This window comes from Equus przewalskii, chromosome X (genome assembly GCF_037783145.1).
Source record: "Equus przewalskii isolate Varuska chromosome X, EquPr2, whole genome shotgun sequence".
Lineage (NCBI taxonomy): Eukaryota > Metazoa > Chordata > Mammalia > Perissodactyla > Equidae > Equus > Equus przewalskii.
In genome coordinates this window covers 82,890,999-82,915,889 of record NC_091863.1, presented here as the reverse complement: position 1 = coordinate 82,915,889, position 24,891 = coordinate 82,890,999, and the positions used below count along the sequence as shown (strand labels likewise).

Sequence of the window (24,891 nt, the reverse complement as noted above, 5' to 3'; positions counted from 1 at the left end):
TGAAACAGCAATCAAAAACCTCCCAAAAAATAAAAGTCCAGGACCAGATGGCTTCCCTGGTGAATTCTACCAAACATTCAAAGAAGACTTAATATCTATCCTTCTCAAACTCTTCCAAAAATTTGAGGGGGAGGGGAGGCTTCCTAACTCAACTACGAATCCAACATTATCCTGATACCGAAACTAGACAAGGACAACAGAAAAAAAGAAAATTACAGGCCAATATCGCTGATGAAGATCGATGCAAAAATCCTCAACAAAATTTTAGCAAATTGAATACAACAATATATTAAAAAGATCATACATCATGATCAAGTGGGTTTCATTCCAGGGGTGCAGGGATGGCTCAACATCTGCAAATCTATCAACGTGATATACCACATTAACAAGATGAGGAATAAAAATCACATGATCATCTCAATGGATGCAGAGAAAGCATTTGACAAGATACAGCATCCATTTATGATAAAAACTCTAAGTAAAACGGGTATAGAAGAAAATACCTCAACATAATAAAGGCCATATATGACAAACCTACAGCAAATATCATTCTCAACAGAGAAAAACTGAAAGCTATCCATTTAAGAACAGGAACCAGACAAGGATGCCCACTGTCACCACTCTTATTTAACATAGTATTGGAAGTCCTCGGCAGAGCAATCAGGTAAGAAAAAGAAATAAAAACTATCCACGTTGGAAAAGAAGAAGTGAAACTGTCACTCTTTGCAGACAACATGATTTTATATCTAGAAAACCCTAAAGATTCCACTAAACACCTTTTAGAAACAATAAAGGGATACAGTGAAGTCGCCATATACAAAATCAACCTACAAAAATCGGTTGCGTTTCTATACACTAACAACGAAGTAGCAGAAAGAGAAATTAAGAATACAATCCCATTTAAAATTGCAACAAAAAGAATAAAATACCTAGGAATAAACTTAACAAAAGAGGTGAAAGATTCGTACACCGAAAATTATAAAACATTCTTGAAAGAAGTCGAAGAAGACATAAAGAAATGGAAAGATATTCCGTGCTCTTGGATTGGATGAATTAACATCCTTAAAATGTCCATACTTCCTAAAGCAATCTGTAGATTCAACGCAATCCCTATCAAAGTTCCAGCAACATCTTTTACAGAAATAGAACAAAGAAACCTAAAATTTATATGGAACAACAAAAGACCCCGAATAGCCACAGGATTCCTGAGAAAAAAGAGCAAAGCTGGAGGTATCACACTTCCTGATTTCAAATTATACTACAAAGCCATAGTAACCAAAACAGCATGGTACTGGCACAAAAACAGACACACAGATCAATGGAACAGAATTGAGAGCCCAGAAGTAAACCTACACATTTATGGACAGCTAATATTCGACAAGGGAGCCAAGAGCATACGATGGAGAAAGGAGAGTCTCTTCAATAAATGGTGTTGGGAAAACTGGACAGCCACATGCAAAAGAATGAAAGTAGACCATTCCCTTACACCATGCACAAAAATCAACTCAAAATGGATTAAAGACTTGAATGTAAGACCCGAAACCATGAAACTTCTAGAAGAAAACATAGGCAGTACGCTCTTTGACATCGGTCTGAGCAGCATATTTTCAAGTCCCATGTCTGACCGGGCAAGGGAAACAAAAGAAAAAATGAACAAATGGGACTACATCAAACTAAAAAGCTTCTGCACAGCAAAGGAAACCGTCAGCAAAACAAAAAGACAATCTAAAAATTGGGAGAAGATATTTGCAAACTGTATATCAGATAAGGGGTTAATATCCAAATATGCAAAGAACTAATACAGCTCAACAACAAAAAAACCAACAATCCAATTAGAAAATGGGCAAAAGATCTGAAGAGAGATTTCTCCAAAGAAGATATACGGATGGCCAACAGGCATATAAAAAGATGCTCGACATCATTAGCTATCAGGGAAATGCAAATCAAAACTACAATGAGGTATCACCTCACTCCCATCAGAATGGCTGTAATTAACAAGACAGGAAACAACAAATGTTGGAGAGGATGTGGAGAGATGGGAACACTTGTGTACTGCTGGTGGGAGTGCAAACTGGTGCAACCACTATGGAAAGCAGTATGGAGTATCCTCAGAAAATTAAAGATAGATCTACCATATGATCCAGCTATCCCACTGCTGGGTATTTATCCAAAGAACTTGAAAACACAAATGCATAAAGATACTTGCATCCCTATGTTCATTGCAGCATTATACACAATAGTCAAGACTTGGAAGCAACCTAGGTGCCCATCAAGGGACGAATGGATAAAGAAGATGTGGTATTTATACACGATGGAATACTACTCCGCCATAAGAAATGATGAAATCCGGCCATTTGTGACAACATGGATGGACCCTGAGGGTATTATGCTGAGTGAAATATGTCAGAGGGAGAAAGTCAAATACCATATGATCTCACTCATAAGTAGAAGACTAAAACGACGACAAACAAACCCATAGCATTGGAGATTGGATTGGTGGTTACCATAGGGGAAGGGGGAAGGGGGGAGGACAAAAGGGGTGATTAAGTTCACCTGTGAGGGGATGGACTATAATTAGTTTTTGGGTGGTGAAAATGATGTAATCTACACAGAATTCGAAGTATATTATGATGTACATCCGAAAATAAATAAATAAACGAAAAAAAAAATAAAAAGAGGGGTTGGCCCCATGGCCGAGTGGTTAAGTTCGCGCGCTCCGCTGCAGGCGGCCCAGTGTTTCGTTGGTTCGAATCCTGGGCGCGGACATGGCACTGCTCATCAAACTACACTGAGGCAGCGTCCCACATACCACAACTAGAAGGACCCACAATGAAGAATATACAACTATGTACCGGGGGGCTTTGGGGAGAAAAATGAAAAAATGAAATCTTTAAAAAAAATAAATAAAAAAAAGAAAAGTAAACAAAAGCTCAAAAAAAAAAAAAAAAGAAAGAAAGAAAACCCTCTACAGAGGAGATGGCATGTGGTAGGACTTCAACACACATTAGTCTTGGCCCACTTTTCTCCTCCCTCCCAGAGAATGAAGGCTATTACCTAAACCAAAGAGCAAAACTGCAATAGAGACCACCTGGAAACGTGGCAGTAAGAGGTAACACATATTCACATTTACATAATAAATGAAGCTTTGGGGTCATTTCTGCGTTGCAGGATGGCCTTTCTGAGGGATCTCAGGTGAGGGAAATGGATCGTCAATCCATTTGCTATAATTCCTCATCATGTTATGTCTCCTTATTTATCTTCTAGATTGATATCAGAAAAGCAGTCTCCCATTGAACCCCCAAATGAAGAGAAAGTGCAGATAAAGAGGAGGCAGGAATCACAGGCCCTCAACTCCGACATTACCCACAACCCCCTACAGGACCATGCTCGAGATTTATCTGTACCATCAGCTTCTTCAAAGAGAGAGGCCAGGGAGTGATACACACATGGGCACAATACTAGAAATCTGTAAAACGACAAGTTTTCAAGTTCTAGAAGGTCATTTTCTATCAAGAAGACAGCTGAGCGTCCTTTGGGGGAGGGGAAGAAGTAGAATACCATTCCTGCTTCTTAATCGATGACTCTGGAAGATTGATTTTCCATCAGTGAGTCTGAGTTTGCCATCTGTCACATAGGAATTTTGGTGCCATCCTCACAGAGTTGTTGTGAGAGAATAATGCACAGACATAATTATTTGCATCTTTCATCTATAAAAATATATGTAAGATCATGGAGTAAGTGTCCGTGTGCAACATTTTTCCCTCCGAAAATAGCTTTGCTGCAACTTCCCTGACAAGGTGACCGTAGGGCTGTTTTGATAGGACTACCATGCTGCTGTGACCATTCTTGCAGACATTTCCTGGGGCACAGGTGCTCAAGACTCTCTGCATGGCAGACCTAAGAGTGCAGCAGATGATGGGGACCTCACATTCTTCTCCCATAGATGCTTCCAAATGTCTCTGTAAGTCAGTTGTGCCAATTAATTGTCCCCCAGCAGTGTATGGAGTTCTCATAGCCCCAGTTTTCCACTTAAAGAAGATGCAGCATAAACACATAGTTGCTGATCAGGTTTCCTTTTCAAACTCTGGAATTATTCCAGGATTTATTCTGGGGCACAAATATGAAATATGCCATTTACAGGGAAAAACGAAGAATAATCTGACGTTATAGTACCAGGATATCAGATTAGCAAATACTGCCAAATTAAAACCCATTATGTACTCAGATCTGCAGAAACAGGTGCTCTTGTCTTGTAATTCTTTGAGCTTTACACTAACAAAAAGACTGTAAAGTCAACTAGACAGTAAGTATTTAAAATGTTAAATGCTAATGCTCTGTGACAAAGCAGTCCCATTTGTGGGAGCTTGTCCTCCTGATGCAGCCAGTCAAGGCCTCTGCCGTCATCACTCATCTGTCCACATTGCTTAGGGTTGAGCTGACCGTTAACACAGCTGACTCAGTGTCTTCAGGCCCCCTGACACCTTGATCCAAATGGGAAAATCTGTCTCACTGCTGGTTGCCCAGCCTCGATGGACCATCCACAGAACCACCACAAGCACTGATATGGAGCAGTGCTGGATCTCTACTCCTGTAGGGACATACAGATCTCTGACCTCATTTCTCCGTGGAAGAAATCTCCCTTTCTCTCCTTCTCTGTGTCCTCGGAAGCCCTCCCCTCACTACCAGGTACAGACAGCCCAACCTTTACTGTAAGTTTAAGTGTTTACCAAGGACGGAGGAAACCCGGGCTTCAGAGAGCCTCTGCTTCCAGCCCCCTCATAAACCTAACTGGAGGCAAGAGGAACGGGCACCAGGCCTGGCTCCCTGGTGCAGGGAGGTAAACACAGGGAGAACCGAGATTAAGCACCTTAGGTGTCCTGATACCTTTGCTAAAGCTCTGCCACTAGTATCTAATGGTGCGCAGGATGTCAGGTCCCATCCCCGGCTCTAGTAGTGGACATAGGGAGCAAACTCTTTGCTATCTGACTCTGTGCTCAGGAGCATGAACTTTGGAGTCACATACATCCATGAAGAGAGGATAGTGATCCCTCATCAGCAGGGTTGTCTTGCGGAATAAATCCAGCCACTAACATGAAGAATGTTCCACTGGGGTTGGCTACCCATCTGCTCCGTAAGTGTTAGCTGCATATCCTCTCTGGAGCAAGACACTTACATGGCTCCTGACCTGCCCCCATAGCCAGGTCCCCTAACTGGATGGCAGGCAAGAATCACCTCGGTATCATTGTCTAAACCCGCTTCTGAAATTCCCCTGTGGGTGGAAGTAGGACATCTGTATCAAAGACCATTCCAGTTATTAAGCCATAATAATATGGGCCCCGGAAAATGGATATGCCCATTTGACACCAATGTGTATGCCAGCGTCCATTTCCCCTTCATCCGACCAAGGCGCGGTATTGCCAGTTTTGTCTTTATTGCCAATCTGATCTTCTCATTTTCCTCAGACTTGCCCCATTGGGGTTGTCATTTCAGATGGTTGTTAAACTTACAGATTCACAGTCTCCTCCCCCAGGTTGTCAAGATTTAGCAAATAAAATAAAGGAGACCAAGTTGAATTTCCATTTCAAATAAAGGCACATTGCATGTGACATACTACCACTAAAAATTATTGGTTGGTTCTCTGGAATTCAAATTTAACTGGGTGTCCTGATTTTGTCTGGCAACTCTACACAAGAAGGGCTCTGTGGAGGAGAATCAAGGTGCTTGGTGAGCAGCGCCAGGCAACAACCAGCACTAATCATCCATGTGAGTGAGCTCTCTTGGATGTCCCAGCTGAGAGGTGCCTGCAGAGAACTGCAGCCCCAGGTGACAGACACCACGTGGAGCAGAAAAACACCCAGCCGAGCCCAGTCAACCCACAGAACCTGAGACAAGATAAATGGCTATTGTTTGGGGGACTTTTTAGAGTAGAAATGAATATCCAAAACGTGTGTTTTGAGTGTACTTTTCCTCTTTTTCCGTGGTCTATAATCACTGGAAAGAGAGTAATTTGCTGATCCTTGATTTTGTTATAGTTTTGGCTATAGTCTGCATATGGGTTTATGTGTGGGTTCCCAATCGTATCAGTGTCCTTGTCACTATCCCAGTGCCTAGCATGGTGCAGGGCACACTGTTACTCCAGGAAAGCATAGTGATTGCTGGATCTGTCTCTCCCTGTGCAGCTCTTCATGCCACTGGCCGAGCTCCTATCAGGCATCTGAAGGCGGCCGCTTCTGAGGAGCTGTGTCCTCATGACTGCTGAACCATCTGCTCCAGATTCAAGGACAGCCGTCCTCAGGAGACCTCGACACTTCACATCCCTGCTTGGCTACGAGGCCCAGCCCGAGTGAGTTCCTGGATCTGAACAAAAGCATGCTGTGGAATAGTTCCTGTGAGGTTCACAAAGGCGCCTCAGAGGCGAGAAGGTACTTTGATCCCATCATGGGAGAAGAGGTGTAATAAGTGGAATTTCAGTCCATCAGCAGCCACATGCTTTGCAGTAGCCCTTGAGGCCCTTCTTAGAGATGCTTTATTTGCGCAAAAGCAATGAATTCTGTAGCGTGAAGAAGGAACTTGATGTTTAATATGCACGTGCAATAAATTTACATATGTTTTTCTGACTCTATAATCAGTGATTCTCGTGACTCTCTCAGGTAAGTGTTGAAATATACAGCTGAGTAGATGGTTTTTCTAGCAATTTGTGATTGTAACATGGATTCTTCCCTGCTTCCCATGTTTTTATGCATTGTATAATGAATTTTTTTTAAAGATTGGCACCTGAGCTAACATCTCTTGCCCATCTGCTTTTTTTCTTCTTCTTCTCCCCAAAGCCCCCCAGTACATAGTTGTATATTCTAGTTGTAGGTCCTTCTGGTTGTGCCATGTGGGACACGGCCTCAGCATGGCTTGATGAGCAGTGCCGTGTCCGCGCCCAGGATCTGAACTGGCGAAATTCTGGGCAACAGAAGCAGAGCGTGTGAACTTAACCACACGGCGTCGGGGCCAGTCCTGAAATTTTTTAAATGCCAGAAAGTTTCCAAATGTTAGTTAAAAATGTCAGTTACGAGAATTCAGTATTTTCAAAAATAATAATTACTCCAGAGAAAACCCTATTATTATGATATTCAGTCATGTTCCCTAAAATAACTAGATATTCTAAACTATCTTTATGATGATTTTCCAAGAAATAATATTTTTAGTTCTAGAAGGACATGTGCATCCACTTTCACCAAGTATTTCGATATACCTCGTTGTAAATGATGATTTCTATTTTGGTCATATTTAGTGTGGACCAATATGGTAAGACATAGTATGGGTCTATTAATGTAACAGTAGAATTTTAATGAGAATTGCTCTCCTGCTTAATTTAATTTTATTAAGGACTTAGAAAAATTAAAATATATTTCAAGTGCTTTATTGATGTATGGTTGACATACAATACACTGCACACATTTAAAGTATATACTTTAACAAGTTTTGACACGTGTACATAGTGAAACCAACATTAGTCTAGATAATGAACGCATCCATCACCCCAAAGAGCTTCCTTGTGCCCCTTTGTAATATCCCCACCCACCTGCCTCCAGCCTCCAGCTCCCTCTCCTGGACCTTTCCCTGTTGCCAGGCAACCACTGGACTTCTGTCACTATTAACTAATTTCATTTTTTATAATTTTGTATAAATGGAGTTGTACAGAATATATTCTTTTTTCTGGCTTCTTTCATTCAGCCTAATTATTTCTAGATTAATCCATTTGTTGCATGTCTCTTTTACTGCTGAGTAGTATTCCAGTATATGATTATATCACAATTTATTTTATCCATTCACCTGGTGATGGACGTGTGGGTTGTTTCCAACTGGAAGCTCTATTAAATAAAACTGGTATGAACATTTGTGTATAAGTCTTCAAAGGGACACATGCTTTCTTTCTGTAGGGTAAATACTTAGGTGTTCAATGGCTGGATCATATGGCAGGTGTAAGAATAATATTGTAAGAAACTGCCAAACTGGTTCCAAAATGGTGGTACGATTTTTCATTCCCACCAGCAATATATGAGGGTTCCATCCTCCAGAAGATTGCCAATGCTTAGTATGGTCAGCATTTTTAATTTGGGCCATTCTCTTGGGAGGTACAGTGTTATCTCATTGTAGTTTTAATTTACATTTCCTTATTGACCAAGGATGTTGATCATCTTTTCACATGCCTATTTCCCATTTGTATAATTTCTTGGATGAAGCGTTTGTTCAAATATTTTACCCATTTATTTATTGGAGTATCTGTTATTGACTGTTGAGAGATTTTCTCTATTTTGGATGCAGGTCCTTTATCTGATATACGATTTGCAGATATTTTCCTTCCGATCAGTGCCTTGTCTCTTCATCCTCTCAACAGTGGCTGTGGAAGAGTAGAAGTTTTTAATTTTGAGAAGGTCCAATTTATCAGTGAGTTTACTTATGGGTTGTGGTTTTGGTGTAGAATCTAATAAATCTTCGCCTAAGCCAAGGGCACAAGGATTTTCTCCTATGTCTTTCTCTCTTGTGTTTTCTACTATGTTTTTACAGCTTTAGGTTTTATGTTTAGGTCTACGATCGATTTGGAGTAGACTTTGGTAGATGGTGCAATATATGGATCACAGTTTCTATCGGTGCATGTGAATAGCCACTTGTCCCAGCACCAATTGTTGAAAAGACTGTCTTTTCCCCACTGCGTTGCTTTTGCACCTTCTACAAAAGTAAGTTTTCCACATCCATGTGGTTCTATTTATAGACCCTTTATTCTGTCCCTTTGATCTGCTTGTCTAGCTTGATGCCAGTACCACACTGCCTTGAATACAGAACTTTTATACTGAGTCTTGAAATCAGGAAGTGTTCATCCTCCAGCTTTGTTCTTTTTCAAGGTTGCTTTTCATAGTCTAGGTGTTTTTGCACCTGCGCATGAATTTCAGATTCAGTTACCAATTTCAAAAGCAAAAAGCCCACTACAATTTTGATTGGGATTGTATTGAATCTATAGGTAAGTGTGGGGATTTTTCATCTTAACAATCTTCATCTGAACAGTAGAGAGTCTTCCAGTCGAAGGATATGGAAAAATGTCCCAGGGACAATTCTGTAGATCATCCACATAAAAATTAATCACTAAAGGAAAATAGTTATGGTGCCTTCAGCTCGACAGGCGTGATTAGAATTGAATCTGTTGAATTGTGGATCTTTTCTTCATTACAGAAGTTGTCTTTCTATGCTTTTAGTGGGAACTGTTTTCAGAAGACTCTGTCTGGAGAGTAGGGTGCTCATTGCTACTGGGCTGGTCATTGTTTCTTGCCCTTTTCAGTGCACAGAGGCAGCAAATCTGTGTTATGTTTTTAAGAGAATATATATCAGCAGCTGCCACCTGGTGATGCTCCTCTGTCCCCGTTATAGGTAATCATTTGCCTCCTCTTTTGTTTTTACCTTCCAGTTTGTAAAATATATAATAAATGTAATATGTATAATAGTTTTCTCCCTCTTTCATAGGTAAAAGGTGGCATGCTCGACACCAGCACCGTCCAATAGAAATTTCTGCAGAGAAGGAAAAGTTCTGTTGCTGTGCTGTCGAACGTGGTCGTCACTAGGTACCTGGATGGTTTTTTCAGGAATTAAACATTGAGCACTTAAGCTGTAGCTACCACCACTAACTGAGTTTTTATTTCATTTGATTTTAATTCAATTAAATTGACATAGCTACTTGCGACTAGTGGCTCCCATCTAGGACAGCAGCAGCTCTACACATTTTTCTGCACCTGGCTGTTTTCATTTAATGATATATCCTGGAGATCACACCATAGCCGTATAGTGAGGGGGTCGCTGCTGCTTTTTATAGCAGCGTGGGACTCCAGGACGTAGATGGACTGTAGCCTATTCAACCAGCCCCTATTGGTGGACATCTGTCTTATGTCTAACCTTCTGGTGTTATGAATTGTTCTGTCGGAAATGGCCTTGTGCCTACACCTTTTTGTCTTTTTCCATTGTTTCTTTGGGATAGATCCTTAGAAGAGAAATTGCTGGTTCCAAGGGTAAATACCCTAGTAATTTTACAAGATAGTATCCAATCCCCTGGATAGGGGTTGTACCATGTTACGTTGACACCAGCAATGCGTGTGTTGCCTATTTCCTCACAGACTATGTAATTGATGAGAAGAGGCATCTCCTTTTTTTTCCCTTGCATCTTTTGTCAAGAGTTAAGTGTAGCATTTTTTATCTGCTTGAGGAACACTTTTCAGCGAAATACCTGTTTGTGCCTAGTGCCCTTTCTCCCTCAGGATGTTGTATTTTGCCTTTGCTTTTTCATAATCTCTTCACGACAAAGTATATAACCTTTGTCTGTGATATAAGTTGTAAGAATTCTTCCCAATTTGTAACTTTTCATATTACTTTGCTGATGGGCTTTTGCTTGCCATGCAATTTTTAATGAAATCAAGTGTATCACTGTTTCCCCTTATAGCTTCTGGATTTGAAGTCATATTAGGAAAATGTTCTCCACTACTAGCTTATACAGGAATTTCACTGTGAGTGTACTTTTGTGGACAAGAGAGAGAGAAAGGGCTCATATTAGAGTGTCAGATGTAAGAGGCACCCTGAGGGGAAGTGACCATCATGTGAGAAATCTGGGAAAACCATTTCACTAAGTCAGGAGAATTAGATGTTCAGATCAGAGTCTTGGCCCCGTGCTTGTCTTTGAGAACTTGGTCTCTACTCTTTTCTGTCTCCTGTGGATCTGAGTCCAGGCCCCCTTAACTGGTAGAGAAAGTCTTACATGAAGCAGAAACTTTGTGTCACCTCAGATGGACCTGTCAGATGACTAAAGGGATGGGACAACTCTCCCAAGGATAAGGCAGACACAAAACCAATTCCAAAATATACAACTCTGACTGAGCAAAGTATTAAGGAGAAAGTGAAACCTCTGGCTTGAGCCCACGAGACGAAGCAAGACTGAAACCAACACTCACTGTTTGCCTTGTCCTTCGCTCTCTGAGATTGAGGTCCATCAGGAGAAGTTAGTAGCCGGTTAGTCCTATGCAAGACGACAGAGGTGTGAGTTTCAAGGTGCCACAGTTTCCCAAATTAAAACCTCTCTCCACTCAACTGCATCATTTCCTGTTTCAATACTGGTTTCTAGGACTCAGGGTCAAGCTTGAACTAATCTTGCTTGGAATGGAGTCTGAGGTCATACCCCATGGGGTGGGCATTAACCTCCATGTAGCTTCCTGTGTGCATTTCCAGTTATGCGGGTCTGGAGATCAGACAGGGAAGGTTGGGATGCAGATGTGGGATTAGATGTATAGTGTCTGGCACACAGTAGGCACTCAATATCTGTTTAATAAATTAATTAGATGTAGATGTAGGCACAAACAGGAAACAAAGCTATGCATCGTCCTTTCAATCTTTTTATACCCATATGAATTTTTCGAATCGAATTGAGATCACAATCTACGTGTTTTGTAATATGCTTTGAAGAAACATTTTGACTCTGTTTCTAAAAAGTATGCCTTTACGTTGAGGTGCAGGGTGTGGGGCGGGGGTTGGGGGGGCTGGAGGAGGTGGGGGTGTGGCAGGGTGGGGGGAATGTGGGAGGGTGGGGAGGGTCCTGTGGAAAATGGAGAATGATGCCCCCGATGACCAGAGTCAGAACTGCAGATGTGAAAGTCTCCACTGGGAGGCTTGGCAAAGGATAGGGGATGGAAAGGGTTGTGGTGTTGGTGAGGGAGTGAGGTGAAAAGAGTCCATCCTATAGGCCAAGATTTCTAGACTTTTCCACATACGGGCAGCAGTGCTTCTATAGTCATACTCATCCTGGGATCTGCAAGCCCTGGGACTGAACATCCAGCACCAAACTGAACTAAGGACTTAAGTGTATGAATAATTAGTGTGAACAAGGTTGAGACAAAGAAACATACACAAACATACACACATACAGAAAACTATCCAAGGAATTGTTTTGATCTGCCCCTGAAGAAGTGAGTATATGAGCATCATAGCTGTAATCACTTCACAATTATTTGATTTTCAACATTCTATTCAATGTTTCCGTATTTAAAACACTATAGAAATGCAAATTTATAAAATAAAAATATCCTCTATCTCTGGCAATGCACGCACAGTGAATTTTTATCAAAGAAACCTGCTTATGTGCTATATTTTTATATTACAGAACATGAGCATGTTTCTAAGCCAATAAATGTATTTCTACACTATTATTTTGTGACTTGGTTGCTGATATACCTGTTTCATAAAACTTTATCTCCATATTTTGTTAGATTACCAATTAGTTCTTCTCTTTGTTTAACAGAAGGAAACGTATAGAAAGGTATATTTCAAAGCTGAAATGATTTTGTCGCTCCTATCTGTCCCTGCCTTTTGCCCACCATAACACGAAGGTAGTCTCTGTTAACATGTTGGTGCCTGTTTCCCAGATTTTTCTCTGTATTCAATGCACTAACATATTTAATCACACACATACTTATACACCCATGTTGATATATATATATTCTTTTGCAGAACTGGGGCATATTCTCCTTTATACATTATAACATCCATGTGTCACTTAATATGATTTATTTTGTATTTGTTTATTTGGTTTCGTATGTATTCATGTGTTTATTGGGGATCTATATTCCTTTCTGTGTTCATTCTTTCTTCATACCATTGACCTCTCTCTATTGTTTAAGATTATTTTGTATACGGAAGATATAAACCTATGCCTGAATATCGGTTGAAAATAATTTCTCCCAGCTTTTCACACACCTTTTAATGTTTTCTGTGCAGATGGTATTTGATCCTTTATAATGATTTTTAGTACAGTTATGTGCTACATAAAGACTTTCTGGTCAACAACTGAATGCATATAAGACGGTGATCCCATAAGATTAGTACCACAGAGCCTTTATATGTAGTAGGCTATAGCATCTAGGTTTGTGTAAATACATGCTATGATGTTTGCACAACGACGAAACCCCCCCAACAATGCATTTCTCAGAATGCGTCCCATTGTTAAGCGATGCATGCCTGTATTTTAAAAGTACTTTAGCACATTGTTTTAAACAGAACAACTGAATAAGAATGCCTTCAATGATGTTGAATGTCAGCTCAGAGGACAAAGTGGGGAAAGCTTAATCCTTTGTGTGACTCCAGATTATGAATCCTGGAGCAGTAATTTATAAGGTCGTTTCCTAGATCATGTTACTTAACTTTTGTCTTCTGTTTCCTGATTGTTGATAATTATTGGTCTTGGATAGACCTGGTAGGATTAAATGAGACGAACTGTGAAAGACCGTTTATATAGTAGTTGTACATGTTAATATCCTACCATTCAGGTTCCCTTTCCCAATGGCAAGAGCTTGTGCAGCTTCCAGAGTCCAGTTCAACACCTCAGGAATCAGCCAGTCCATGTGGGCCTCACGCCCAGGCCTCTTGGCCCACAGGGCAGGATTTCATCCCCACCATCATCTTCATGCCCAATGGGGGCATGCCACAGCTCAGCTCCACATCAAGGTAGTTTCTCACTATCAGTCCTTAAGCCTTGGCGATCCATCAGCTAAATGGGAGGCTGCTGGTTGACCTGTGCAGAGGGCAATGGGTAGTTATTAGATTGGAAAATTCATATGCCTCTCTGAGTCTGAGGTTGGTCATCTGTAAAATGGAACTAAGGGTGCCTTCTTCACAGAGCTTTTCTAAGAAGAAAAGGAGAAAACCTGAGAGAATGTCTGGCATGTGATAGGACTTTGATATGTATTACTCCCAGCCCACTCTGCCTCCTCTGTCTCATAAAATAGAATATGTGAAACATCATCTGGCAATGTAGCAGCAAGAAGTGAACTTTGGTCCCATGTCATCACTTTCTTTTTTCCTCATGCTTTCCTATCTCCTTATTTTCCCTCTAGTTTGAGAAGAATGAAACAATTTTTTATTGAAGAAGAAATATAACAGGACAGCAAAGAATAGGACCAGGTCAGCTAGACAGAAGATGGAAGTCATCAAACATGTGTCCAGTTCTGGACCTATCGCCTGACCACAGGACCTTGGTGAGTCCCTTCCCCTGTGCTGGGATTCGTCCTAACACAGAGGAGCACTCAATGCATAAACTGGGGTTGGAGACGGGGGCTTTTTGGTCAGAAGGACCTAGATTTGATGCTGGGAACCATTACCTGCTGGTTGCTTGATCTCGAGCAAGTAATTTATGTCCTATGTGCACTATAATTGTTGGTATCTCTTATTTTTGTCGTTGTTGATTTCAGTTTTATTAGTAGCATTATTATTCCTACCACCTAGTCAAAGTGTGAATGTGACTGAAAGGAGTGGGGATTACATTGCCAGATAGTACAAAGTTAGGGATGAACCCGGCCAAGGGTGGGGAACACAGGAAGTGAAGACAGAGACTAGGGGTGAAGTAAGCAGAGAAGCACTGAGCTCACTCTGGGTGTCAGGCCCTGTGCCGGTCCTCTCATGACCCTGGGAAGGTACTTACCGAAGAGCACTCCTGGTTCTCAGCTGCAGACAGCAGCAACCTGGGGGCTGTCCTGGGGGTGTCGAGCTGAAGGGCTATGTCCTCATCAGGTCCTTCATCCTTGAGGGATGCAAGGACTGCCCTTCCATCTAAGCCCATCTCCTTTCCCTTTGCTCCTGAGTATCCAGAAAGGTCCTCCTGTGGATGCTTCCAGAACTTACCCTGAAGGCCATTTTTCACACAAATGATTCTTTATCTTTCCCAGTCTCCAAAAGTTGTTCTTCACACCAAGGAGGGGGGACACTGAGGTAAGGAAGGAAATGCCTGCCTCTCAGAGGTATGCGGTCTCCACGTTTCACCTGCCACATTGTACTTTTGTTAAGTAATGACTTTATACATCTCCATTTTTGCTGAGGAAGATTTTCCCTGAGCGAACATCTGTTGCCAATCTTCCTCTTTTTATATGTAAGCCGTTGCCACAGCATGGCCACTGACAGACAAGTGGTGTAGGTCCACATCCAGGAACCGAACCCAGGCTGCTGAGGTGGAGCACACCAAACTTAACCACTAGGCCGTCAGGGCTGCCCTACATTTCCTATACACAGTATATCAATAGACGCACACACAAACACACACACACAATGTATTTTCCTCAAGATAGCAACCTTCAGCTTTCTTTTGTCATTCAGTACCTTATGTCAATGTTTGCAGTTGTGATTTTATGGATTATTATGGTTGAATAGCTTTTCATAGATTTCTTGGGCATTCCGATTGCTTTTGTTTTTGTTTTGTTTTGTTTTTTGCTTTTTTGAGGAAGATTAGCCCCGAGCTAACATCTGCTGCCAATCCTCCTCTTTTTGCTGAGGAAGACTGGCCCTGAGCTAACATCCGTGCCCATCTTCCTCTACTTTATTTGTGGGACGCCTACCACAGCATGGCTTGCCAAGTGGTGCCATGTCCGCATCTGGGATCCAAACTGGCTAACTCTGGGCCGTCAAAGCAGAGCGTGCAAACTTAAACTTAACCGCTGCACAACTGGGCTGGACCCCCTTTTGCTTTTAATAACAATTCTAGGTTAATATTAGTTTCCCTTCTCTCTACTGATTTCTTTATATGTAAAGGGTATTAAGACAATGTCAGTCATATTATGCGGGTTTTCCGAAAATGAATTGTTTTTGAATTTGAATAAATTTGTATGGCTATGAAAGTAATTCTTTTCGCTGCCTAAAAATCTTTGACTAGTACTCTAGGGACACAGAAAGGCATCCCCGGGTTTGTCAGGGTTACAAAGCATCCTTCACCTCGGCAGACACACAGCACTGGGGAGCACACACTGCCTGGGCTCTGGAGGGGGGTCCAGAAATTCCATCTCTACCCCACGGTTCCCCATGAGTTTCTGACCCTCTCTGACTTCCCTTTCCTTCTCTGAAGACCAGTGCTAATGATGCTGTCCTGGAATGGATTTATCAGGGAATTTACACAACATGCAACATTGTTCTTTATTATCAGAGGAATCAGGGATCCTGGGTACGAAAAATACACAGAACAACTGCCCCTTTGGGTGAATGAGTGCCCATTAAACATTGGCTTCCCAGCCCCAAGCAGATCTCCAAGCTCAGTCCCAGGGATATACTCATAGTAAAGGAAAAACACAACCAAAGTGATGAGGATGAAGATGATAACACCCAAGGGCTTCTTGTCAGGGCTGTGCTCTCAGGATCCTGGATCAGTCTGTGTGAGGGCCTCCTCTGGGATCTTGCACTGGGCCTGGAGGAAGTGAAGGGGGGGAGTTGGGAGATCAGTAGAGCCCAGGAGCCCCGAGTCTCATTCCCAGGCCACCTGGCCTCCACTCACTTGGCCCGAATTCCCAGACCTCACCTTGAGCAGAGCGAGAACCTGTGCGGCTTTGGTGTAGTCCCAGTGGCTATCATGAAGGCACCTGTGGCGGAGGAAGGACAGGTGCCATCCATTAGGACCAAAGTGGAGACACTCTGACCGCACAGTGCTATTTCCTAACCTACACAACGGAAACACGTGGCCACGTTTACTGCATCATATGCAGCAGAATGAGTCCTGTGGCACAGTGTGTCATGGGAAAAACTCCTGGTACCCAAATGTTTGCCAATAAGAGAACGAAGTCAATGAAATCCATAAAAGGAATGCACACCTGTTCAAAAGCAACCAGGTAGCTTATATGTACTGAGAGGGAAATGTTGAAGGTGATAATGAGTGAAATAAAAAAGCAAAACAAATTACCTGCAAGCTCCCATTATTCACGCCTCCACTCCTCCCAGCTCCCTCCTGTCCTGTGCACACCCAGCACTCACTTCTGAGACCACTGCAGGTTCATGCCGGACTGGGTGGAGAAAGCCTGCACCATTTCCTGTTGCTCCTGGGAGAGGGTGGGCACAGAGCTGGAGGCGGGTGTGGGAACTGGGATGAAGAGCCCACTGTGAGTCTCCTTGGGGTTGGCGTCCCTCACAAACAGCTGGTCATTCAGGATGCACAGACTGGAGGAAAAGGCGGCCCCCAGACAACTGATGGATGGAGAACCCTACACCCCCAACAATGATCCTGCTCCCACTGCCACTCAGCAACCAGATTCCTTCCAGAGCCCCATACTGGGCCTGCCCCCCCAAATTCCTTAGCTGGTACCTCTGTCCCTGCCACAGAGCCCACCTTTGGAGAGATTATTTACCAGCTTCACTATATTTACAGGTTTGTCCCCAAACCAGAGATGATTTTACACCTGCATTTACCCTGAACAGTAGGAAGACATTGAGTCACAGAGAGGTCATGTGATTTAACCAAGGTCACACAGCTAGGGAGTGTTGGGGCCAGGAAGAGAACCCAGTGTTCCGACTCCAGACCCCATGCTCTTACCCACTAGGCTAGGCTGCTCCTCGGATCTAACTGGTGGCTTTCCACAATACTGAGAAAACCCCGAGGTCAACACCACCACATTCCCACCCACTGAGCCCAGGCTGGGCTGGGTGTTCCCACTCACAACACAGCACTCACCTGGAATTGCTGGCAGAGATGGCGATGAAGGTCCGTGTGAAGGCACGAACAGAACCCTGAGACTTTCCTACCACTTTAAAGACAAACGACAAACAACAGACAACAATACCCCCGAAGAGTCGCACATGCTTTACATGCTCACATGGCGTTACCAGTCAGGGTCTGACTTGATAGTCATGCTGAAGGGGACAGTTGTTCACTGGGAGTCAGGGTGTCAGGAATGGAGCGGGCAACAATAGGAGCAATCTGCTCCCCATGACAGGGACTCTACTATGTGTCCGGCTCTGTGACAACCACTTTAGAAGTTCACTCGATTCATTTTTCACAGCTACCCAAGAGGTGGGTATTATTAGCCCCATTGTGCAAGTGAGGAAACATAGAGGTTAAGTAACCAGCACAAGTTCATAGAGTAAGGATCTGGGATGAGACATCAAACTCCACAGCCTGTGTCCCTGATGCCTGAGCTGTGCAGGGCAGACAGGCATGGACGCAGGTCAGACCAGGATGGTTTGGAGGCAGAGTGGGGACTGAAGAACACAGAGGGAGTAGGAAGAGAGGGGAAGGGATCAGGGAAGCTGGGAGAGTTCTGAGGGGGAGCCCAGCCACGGGGAGGGAGCAGTGGGGCCTCTAGTGGAGACTCCACATACACTCACCTTCCTGGAACACCCCGTTGACAGAGAAGCACAGCATCCTTTCCTGAAAGGGAAGAGCCCAGGGGCTCAGTCACCACCTAAACCTCCTACCCAGCTGCAGCTTTCTGGGCCTGCCTGAGGGAGGAAGCAGGTGCTCACCGTCTGGAGCCACTGGTCCACCACGAAGGAGCTGAAGTCATGCTGAGTTGTGGGCAACACACAGAGAGAGCGCATGATGTCATGTTTTGTACTCTTCAACAGCTGAAGCCGCAGGTCTGTGGGCGTGGGCGGAGGAGAGCGAAGGTCAGGGGCTGCCACACCCTGGGCCTTGAAAAATCCCTCCATGACCCTTTTCCCTGCCCAATCTTCCCACACGCACGGGGGTCCTTGAGCTTCTTTATATTCCTGTTATCCTTGACGTACTCGCACAAGCTGCTTCTGGGAGAGAAAGAGGAACAGGAGGTGGTGGTCTGTCCACTGGGTATTTCCAGGAGCTGGCCTGTGTCTGCTGGGGAGCCACAGGGCCCAGGAACAGAGTCTGAGCTGTGATACTCACGGGGCTGGGTCCTCGGGGTTGAAAGGGATGCTCAGGGAAAAGCAGGCCTTGTCAAGGTAAGCACCGAGAAGACCCTGTCGGTCTCCAGAGTCATAGGTCAGGTAATATCTGTGGGGGAACAGAAGGGACAAGCTGCATGTGTGACCTGGGCTCCAAATGAGACTTCAAAGACCCAAGAAGCAGACCTGAGCTTAGGCGGCATCCCCCGGCCCAGCCGTCCCCTTCCTCAGATTCCCAGGAGTACTTACTGCCGCAGGAATTGCAGAACCAGACTCTTCAGCGCATCAGATTCAAAGAAGCTTCCCTGAAATTACAACAGTTTTCAGGACCACAGCTGATACCCCTCCTCATGCACCGCATAAATCTCTGCTTGGTCCTCCCGCCTCACCTTGCAGGTTGGTAGCCTCTTGTGGGCTTCAATACCAAAGTTAGTTGGTGGGCGTGACTCCTGGCTATCCTGGGAAAGGGAAGAGCAAGTCAGCAGTGCAGACCAGCAGCTGGTGCTGGATCATCTGGGAAAAGGATGGGTCCAGCAGGAGGTGAGGGTCAGGGGTCAGGTGTGAAAGGGCCCTGGAAGTTCCATGGGCAAGGTTACATTTGGGATCATCATCAAGGGGTCCCTGAAGCCTTGGAGAATGTTGTTGAATAAGACTGAGAGCCTTTGTCAGGTGCCCACATAGGTGTGTACCACCACCCTCCCACCATGAGGTTTAAGGCTCAGGTTGAAAAATGTAACTTGGGGAAGACCTAAAGGGGTTGGGAGCAGTTTGTGGGCAGTGTCAGTGTCAGTTAGAGGAGTCAATGATCAAGGAATACAATTACCAAGCTTAACAACTTGGGGAACAATTCCAGGATGGAGCTGCCAAAATCAAGACAAAACAGAAAAGTGAAACTGTGGAGGTGTCTTTCCTCATGAAAGCAAGCAGATTTACATCAGAGACACAGCCCGGGGTGTCCCACCTTCAATCCGTGTTGCAGCCCTCCAGGGCCCTGGGCTCCTCCCCCATGGACTGACCCATAGGAAGAGGGCTTGCTTGCTCTCCCTCCCTCTCTCCTTCCCCCCACCCCTTCCCCCTGGGTGGCTCTCACCTAGACTGCTCTGACTGCTTTCCCATGCACAACATAGAATTTGGCTCCCAGGTCTGGGGCTTCCTTCCCCTCCCTGCCCACCTTCCTTTCTCCAACATCTCACTGAGGGCTCCAGAGCGGAGAGGGAATGGGGTGGGAGCCCAGGGCTCTGCTACCTCACTGGGGGTCCAGCATTCTGCCAGGACCAGGACACCACCAGGGATGGCCCATGATGCTGGAGCAAGGAGGTGAGTGGGGCTGGGCTTAGGAGGCAGGGAGGGAACAGGTGGGGATGAGGACAGAGTGAAGTTAGGAGGCAAGAGATGAGAGAGACACAGGGGAGTAGAGACAAGGGAGAGAGAGAAAGCAAAGCAAAGCAAAGGGAAGAGAAAAAAACTCTGCCCTGGTGGTGGGGGTCAGGGAAGAAGAGAGAAGAAAGGGGTGATGGCTCCCCTGCTGCAGCCCTTTCCTTCATCTGCCGTGGCTGGCCCTGGACCCGAGGTCGGAATGGAAAAGGTGCACTTGTTGGGCTGGGAGGGCAGTGGATGTTGGTTGACACTTTGTCACCTGTGTGAGCTCAGTCTGAACTGCGAATGGGAAATGGAGCAGCCCCGGGGGCGAGACCTTCCCCAGAAAGAATAAATAGTCAGGCCCCAGCTCAGCACGAGGCTGAGGGTCTGTGGCCCCCTCTATGACCACCTTCTCTCCTGATGGCCCCTGTGCACTGGTGCCTGTCTTAGTCGAGTCCTTGTCTGAGGAATCACACCCATCTTGGGTGACCCAGGGATACTCTGAAGGTCCAAGCAGGATGATGTAACTTGTGGAGGGAGGGAGGGGCTGTGCCCTTGAGAGGCCTGTCCTCTAAGCACAGGTGAGGGGCACAGAAAAGAAATGGCAGGGCCTGTGGTCCACCCAGAAGACCAGGACTGCTGCCTCCTGCAAACAGTCACTGTCAGCGGTAGCTCAGGCTCCCAGGAGGCAACAGAGGGTACAACTGACCTTATGTTGGTTGACTTATCTGGGAAGGTGGTGCACAGGGAGTTTCTGTCTGCGCTCATCTCTTCTGGCTCCAGCCCTTGGCCCTTGTCCAACTTCCCTGCAGCCTTCACCTGTGATTATGAGGAGGAACAACGTGGACCAGAGGAAGAGAGCCAGGATGACCCTGCACCCCAGTTCCTATGTTTGCTAACAAATCCACTTCCGGCCTCTTGCCACCACCCCATGAGCCCTCCCACCTTCCCTTTAAAGAAGGATCTGGGTACTGAACCTCACCTCGTTGCTGGGGAGGTTCAAGTTCTTGATGTTGGAGGCATTCTGCATAGTGGTGGACAGGCCAGCCAGCTGGCAGGGTTTCGTGTTGCTCAGGTTCCAGGGCAAAAGCTATGATGAGGAAAGAGAGTGAGGACCTCAACCAGGGATATCTGAGACGAATCTGCCTCTTCTACCTGAACTCTCCCCATTCACCATCAATCCCAGCAGTGGGCCCAAGTCCTCACCTTGGGCATGTTCTCTCCATGGATCTGCAGGGAGGCAGCCATGTCATTTCCAGGATTCGGTACCATTTCCACACCAAGGGTCACCAAGGCTCAAAGAGGCCGAGAGGAGGAAATGAGAAGGCTGAGAGGGGCCCAGCTGGTACAGCCCCGGCACCCACCCCTCCCCAGGTTTCCATCCCTAAGTCTCCTTCCCAACAATTGGACCCCTCTGCCCTCACCCTCCCTAGAATTACTGCTGGAGCCTACCAGGGTCAAAGCGGAGTTTGTGGATGTCAAGAGACTGCCGGGAGACATCATATAGTTTGTGCATGGTCAGCTGCAGAGTTAGAGATGGGATTTAGTGGCTCTGAGTCTGAGGTGGTGAAGGGAGGTAGTAGGCGGGGGTGGAAGAGGTGGGTCTGCATGTGAGTGCACAACTCGTTTGAGTCTGCACTAACTTTATCTGCTTCACCTTTTCTGACTTCAGCTCCTTCTGCACAGAGCAGGGTGCATCAGAGGGGCTGACAAAGATAGATATCTGCAAAGAGCACAAGAGGGGCTGGGTAAGCACCAGGAAATCTGAGCCTTGGGATCAAGCAAGACCTTGCCGCTGTCCTGCCCCCTCGCCCCTCGCTAACCCTGGTCATGTCTTTGACACACACCCTTTCATTATTCTTATCCCAAATCTTGCCGTTGATATTCTTCAATGCAAAGGCAATGTTGGCATTCTCAACGAAGAACTGGGCCTGCATTTTCTCATAGTGAAACTATGGGGAGAGTGACAAGAGAAATAGAATACGAGACCAGAGGAAACAAAATGATCATTTACAGGACTATTTTAAACTAGAGGCACTTTTCCTGGTGTCTCCTATAAGCAAGCAGGTATTCAATTCTTTTCCCCATTATTCTCAAGTGCGGAATTAGCTCTAAAGCTTCTTCCCATTGTGCTCTGAAGCCTTCAAGGCTTTGAATCTAGAATTCCCAGCAGACTCGTATTTGATGTAATCCTTTGTATTCCTTGTTTTTTTTTTTTCTGTCTTGGCTGTATTATTTTTAAGCAAAGAAAATCCATGAAAATTAAAGCAATTTCCATACTGTCAAAAGAAAAATATCAGAAATTTGAAAATCTGGGAGTAAATATTCGCAAACACTATTCCAGAATTTGTGCTAATGTGCAAGAACCTAAAGGACTTTTGTTAATCAGTAGAGAAGGGGACAAAAGATAACAACAAATAATTCACCTAAAGAGCAAACTGCTTTGCCAGTAAACACCTGGAAAGATGCCAAACAGCACAAATTGAAGAAATGAAAATCTGGATGTCACAACAAGTGAAAAAATCAATTTGCAGGAAATTATTTATGTGATTGCCAATTTTAAAAAGATCATATCTATAACTACATGACTAGCTAAATATTTTAAGTAGGTATATGCATTACCTAAAGAGAAACACATCTGCCATATGTGCACCCATCTATTTACATTGGATATCTTGGATATCTGTGAGTCATGGTGGGGGGGTCGTACAGATGGAAGGTGCAGAATGATTTCATTGTCTAAGTATGTGTTTTTAATGTTTAACATTTTGCAATTAGGCAAGTGTGTTGAGAGATGAGGTCTCATCCTGCTTGTTCCCCTCCGTTCTTCTCTCTGGAGGCTTTTGCTCTCTCTCCATGTTAACGTGGGTTTGGTCTTGTTTCTGAAAAGTGCCTCTCCGATGACAGGGTGGAATGGCATAGGGAGCACTGTGGAAAAGTGGGGAGAGAAAGAAGCAGTCCCTGTATACTCAGGACGTCTCCTATACACGTTTGCCCCACTTATACCAGGGCTACAATAAAGTTTGCTCAACCCTTAACCTGATCCTGTCGTTCCTCACTCTTCCAGACTGGAGAGAAAAGTGACATATTGAATACAGGGTTACGGATTCCACTGGCTGGTACATTTCAGCCATGCTGACTGGTCACTTACTATCTTATTCCAGTGTCCACAGGAGCATCACTTTTTCCTGGATCCTCATCTTGCTGCTGGTGAGATGAAGGATGAATGCCAGAACTGACTTCTTCAGACCAATTACTATATCTCCTTCGGTAAATACCCCAGCATCTTGCCCTTATTTGTAGGAAGTTAGGTTGGTTATGTGCCCTGAAATTGAGAACAACACATCATTAGTTCCAATACCAGAAAAAGTCCTGGAGAAATATCATGGCTAATGAAGGAATGTCACTGACTTCTCTAATCTAAAAAGAAGTGCATCACAGGGCTCAAAAGGTTGAAAGATTTCACTGTGGTTCCGCTTCCTGGAAGACGAGAGGTGGGGAGCATTCACAGCCAAGAAGAAAATAAGCACAGAGGAAAGGGTTTGGGACTAGGGTTTAATTGTGATGTTAGTCCCTGCTCTGCCCGTTTCAGGCTAGGTGACCCGGGACACGTTGTTTATCATCTCTAACTCTCACTTCCCTCTTCTGCTCTAGGGTGATAGTAAAATCGACCCTGAAAGTTTGGTGTTATGGTTCCAGGGTCAAAGGTGAGTTCCCTGCCAGGAGGAAGGATTAAAGAAATGAGAGAGAAGTCTGATGAAAATATCTGGAATGAAGCCTGGAGAAACAGAATATGGAGAATACGAAAAGAGAGAGGGAGAGAATTAAAGGAGACATAGTGAACATATCTAACACATGGTTAGTCTGAGTCCCGGAAAGAATGAGAGGGAATAGTGGAGAAGTCGTCTCTGAAGAGATCTTGGTTGAGAAGTTTCCAAAAGTAAGAAGACATCAAGTCAAACAATATGGATAGGAGAAAAAGTACACTTTAAGGAAAAACATTCCAAAAGAAAAGATATGCCTTTTATAATGATGTTAATGTAGCAAAAACTGGGAAAATTTGTGATGAGAAAACTCAAACTAAAAGAAATATTAAAGGTTCTTCTTCAGGTAGAAGAAATATGGTCCCAGATGGAGGCACACAGGTGCAGGAAAGAAAGACTAATGACATTTGTGAATATGTAGGAAAATCTAAATAAGTATTGGCTATATAGCACAATGATAATAAGTTCTTTTGGAGGTTGAAATATGCATAGAGTTAAAATGCATGACAATAAATTGGGAGCAGGTAAATGGAATCAAAGTGTTGCAAGGTCCCTTCATTATCTGAGGACCTTGAAAGATCTAATTTGCAATAGACTGTGAAAAGTCTAAAATGTACATTGTAATCTTAAAGGCAAACCTGACAAGAAGGGCAAAAAAATGTTTAACTATCTAGCAAAATGAGATAGTTTAATAGATTTCAAAAGAAAGCAGAAGAGAAAGGAACTTAGAACAGGCAAAAGTAAATGTACATAATACGGTGTATATAAACCAAATTGTATCTATATTTACATTAAAAGTTTCATACTAAATATTCAAAACTGAAAAACAGATATTGTCACACTCAGCCTTCCATCAAATGCTCCTTACAAAAGACATATACAAAATTTAACAATCTAAAACATTGGAAAGTAAAACAATTGGCAAAATGTATACCATTTCCACACTAACTTACTGAAAGCTGGTATAACCGTATTAGCAAAAGAAAAAGTACACTTCTTTTTTTGTTTTTTTTAAATGTTAGGAAGACTAGCCCTGACCTATCATCTGCTGCCGATCCTCCTCTTCTTGCTGAGGAAGACTAGTCCT

General features: G+C 44.1%; 1 protein-coding gene across 2 annotated transcripts; it reads right to left on the bottom strand.

Moving 5' to 3' along the window:
* Nucleotides 1-15,958: 15,958 nt before the first annotated feature.
* On the bottom strand, nucleotides 15,959-22,004 carry LOC103545444 (nuclear RNA export factor 1-like). Of its 2 annotated transcripts, none has more exons than XM_070603887.1 (17): nucleotides 21,888-22,004; nucleotides 21,698-21,763; nucleotides 21,493-21,562; nucleotides 21,247-21,335; nucleotides 21,023-21,130; nucleotides 20,750-20,859; nucleotides 19,505-19,541; nucleotides 19,071-19,139; nucleotides 18,931-18,986; nucleotides 18,683-18,790; nucleotides 18,506-18,564; nucleotides 18,286-18,401; nucleotides 18,148-18,190; nucleotides 17,495-17,567; nucleotides 16,801-16,983; nucleotides 16,352-16,412; nucleotides 15,959-16,240 (listed from the first exon to the last, which is right to left on the bottom strand). In XM_070603887.1, exons 1-17 carry the CDS (start codon nucleotides 21,975-21,977, stop codon nucleotides 16,187-16,189), a joined length of 1,392 nt encoding a protein of 463 aa, XP_070459988.1. In that variant the 5' UTR covers nucleotides 21,978-22,004; the 3' UTR covers nucleotides 15,959-16,186. The 2 variants fall into 2 exon arrangements, with proteins under 2 accessions (XP_070459988.1, XP_070459987.1); XM_070603886.1 differs by having other exon boundaries at nucleotides 21,864-21,986.
* Nucleotides 22,005-24,891: the final 2,887 nt, after the last annotated feature.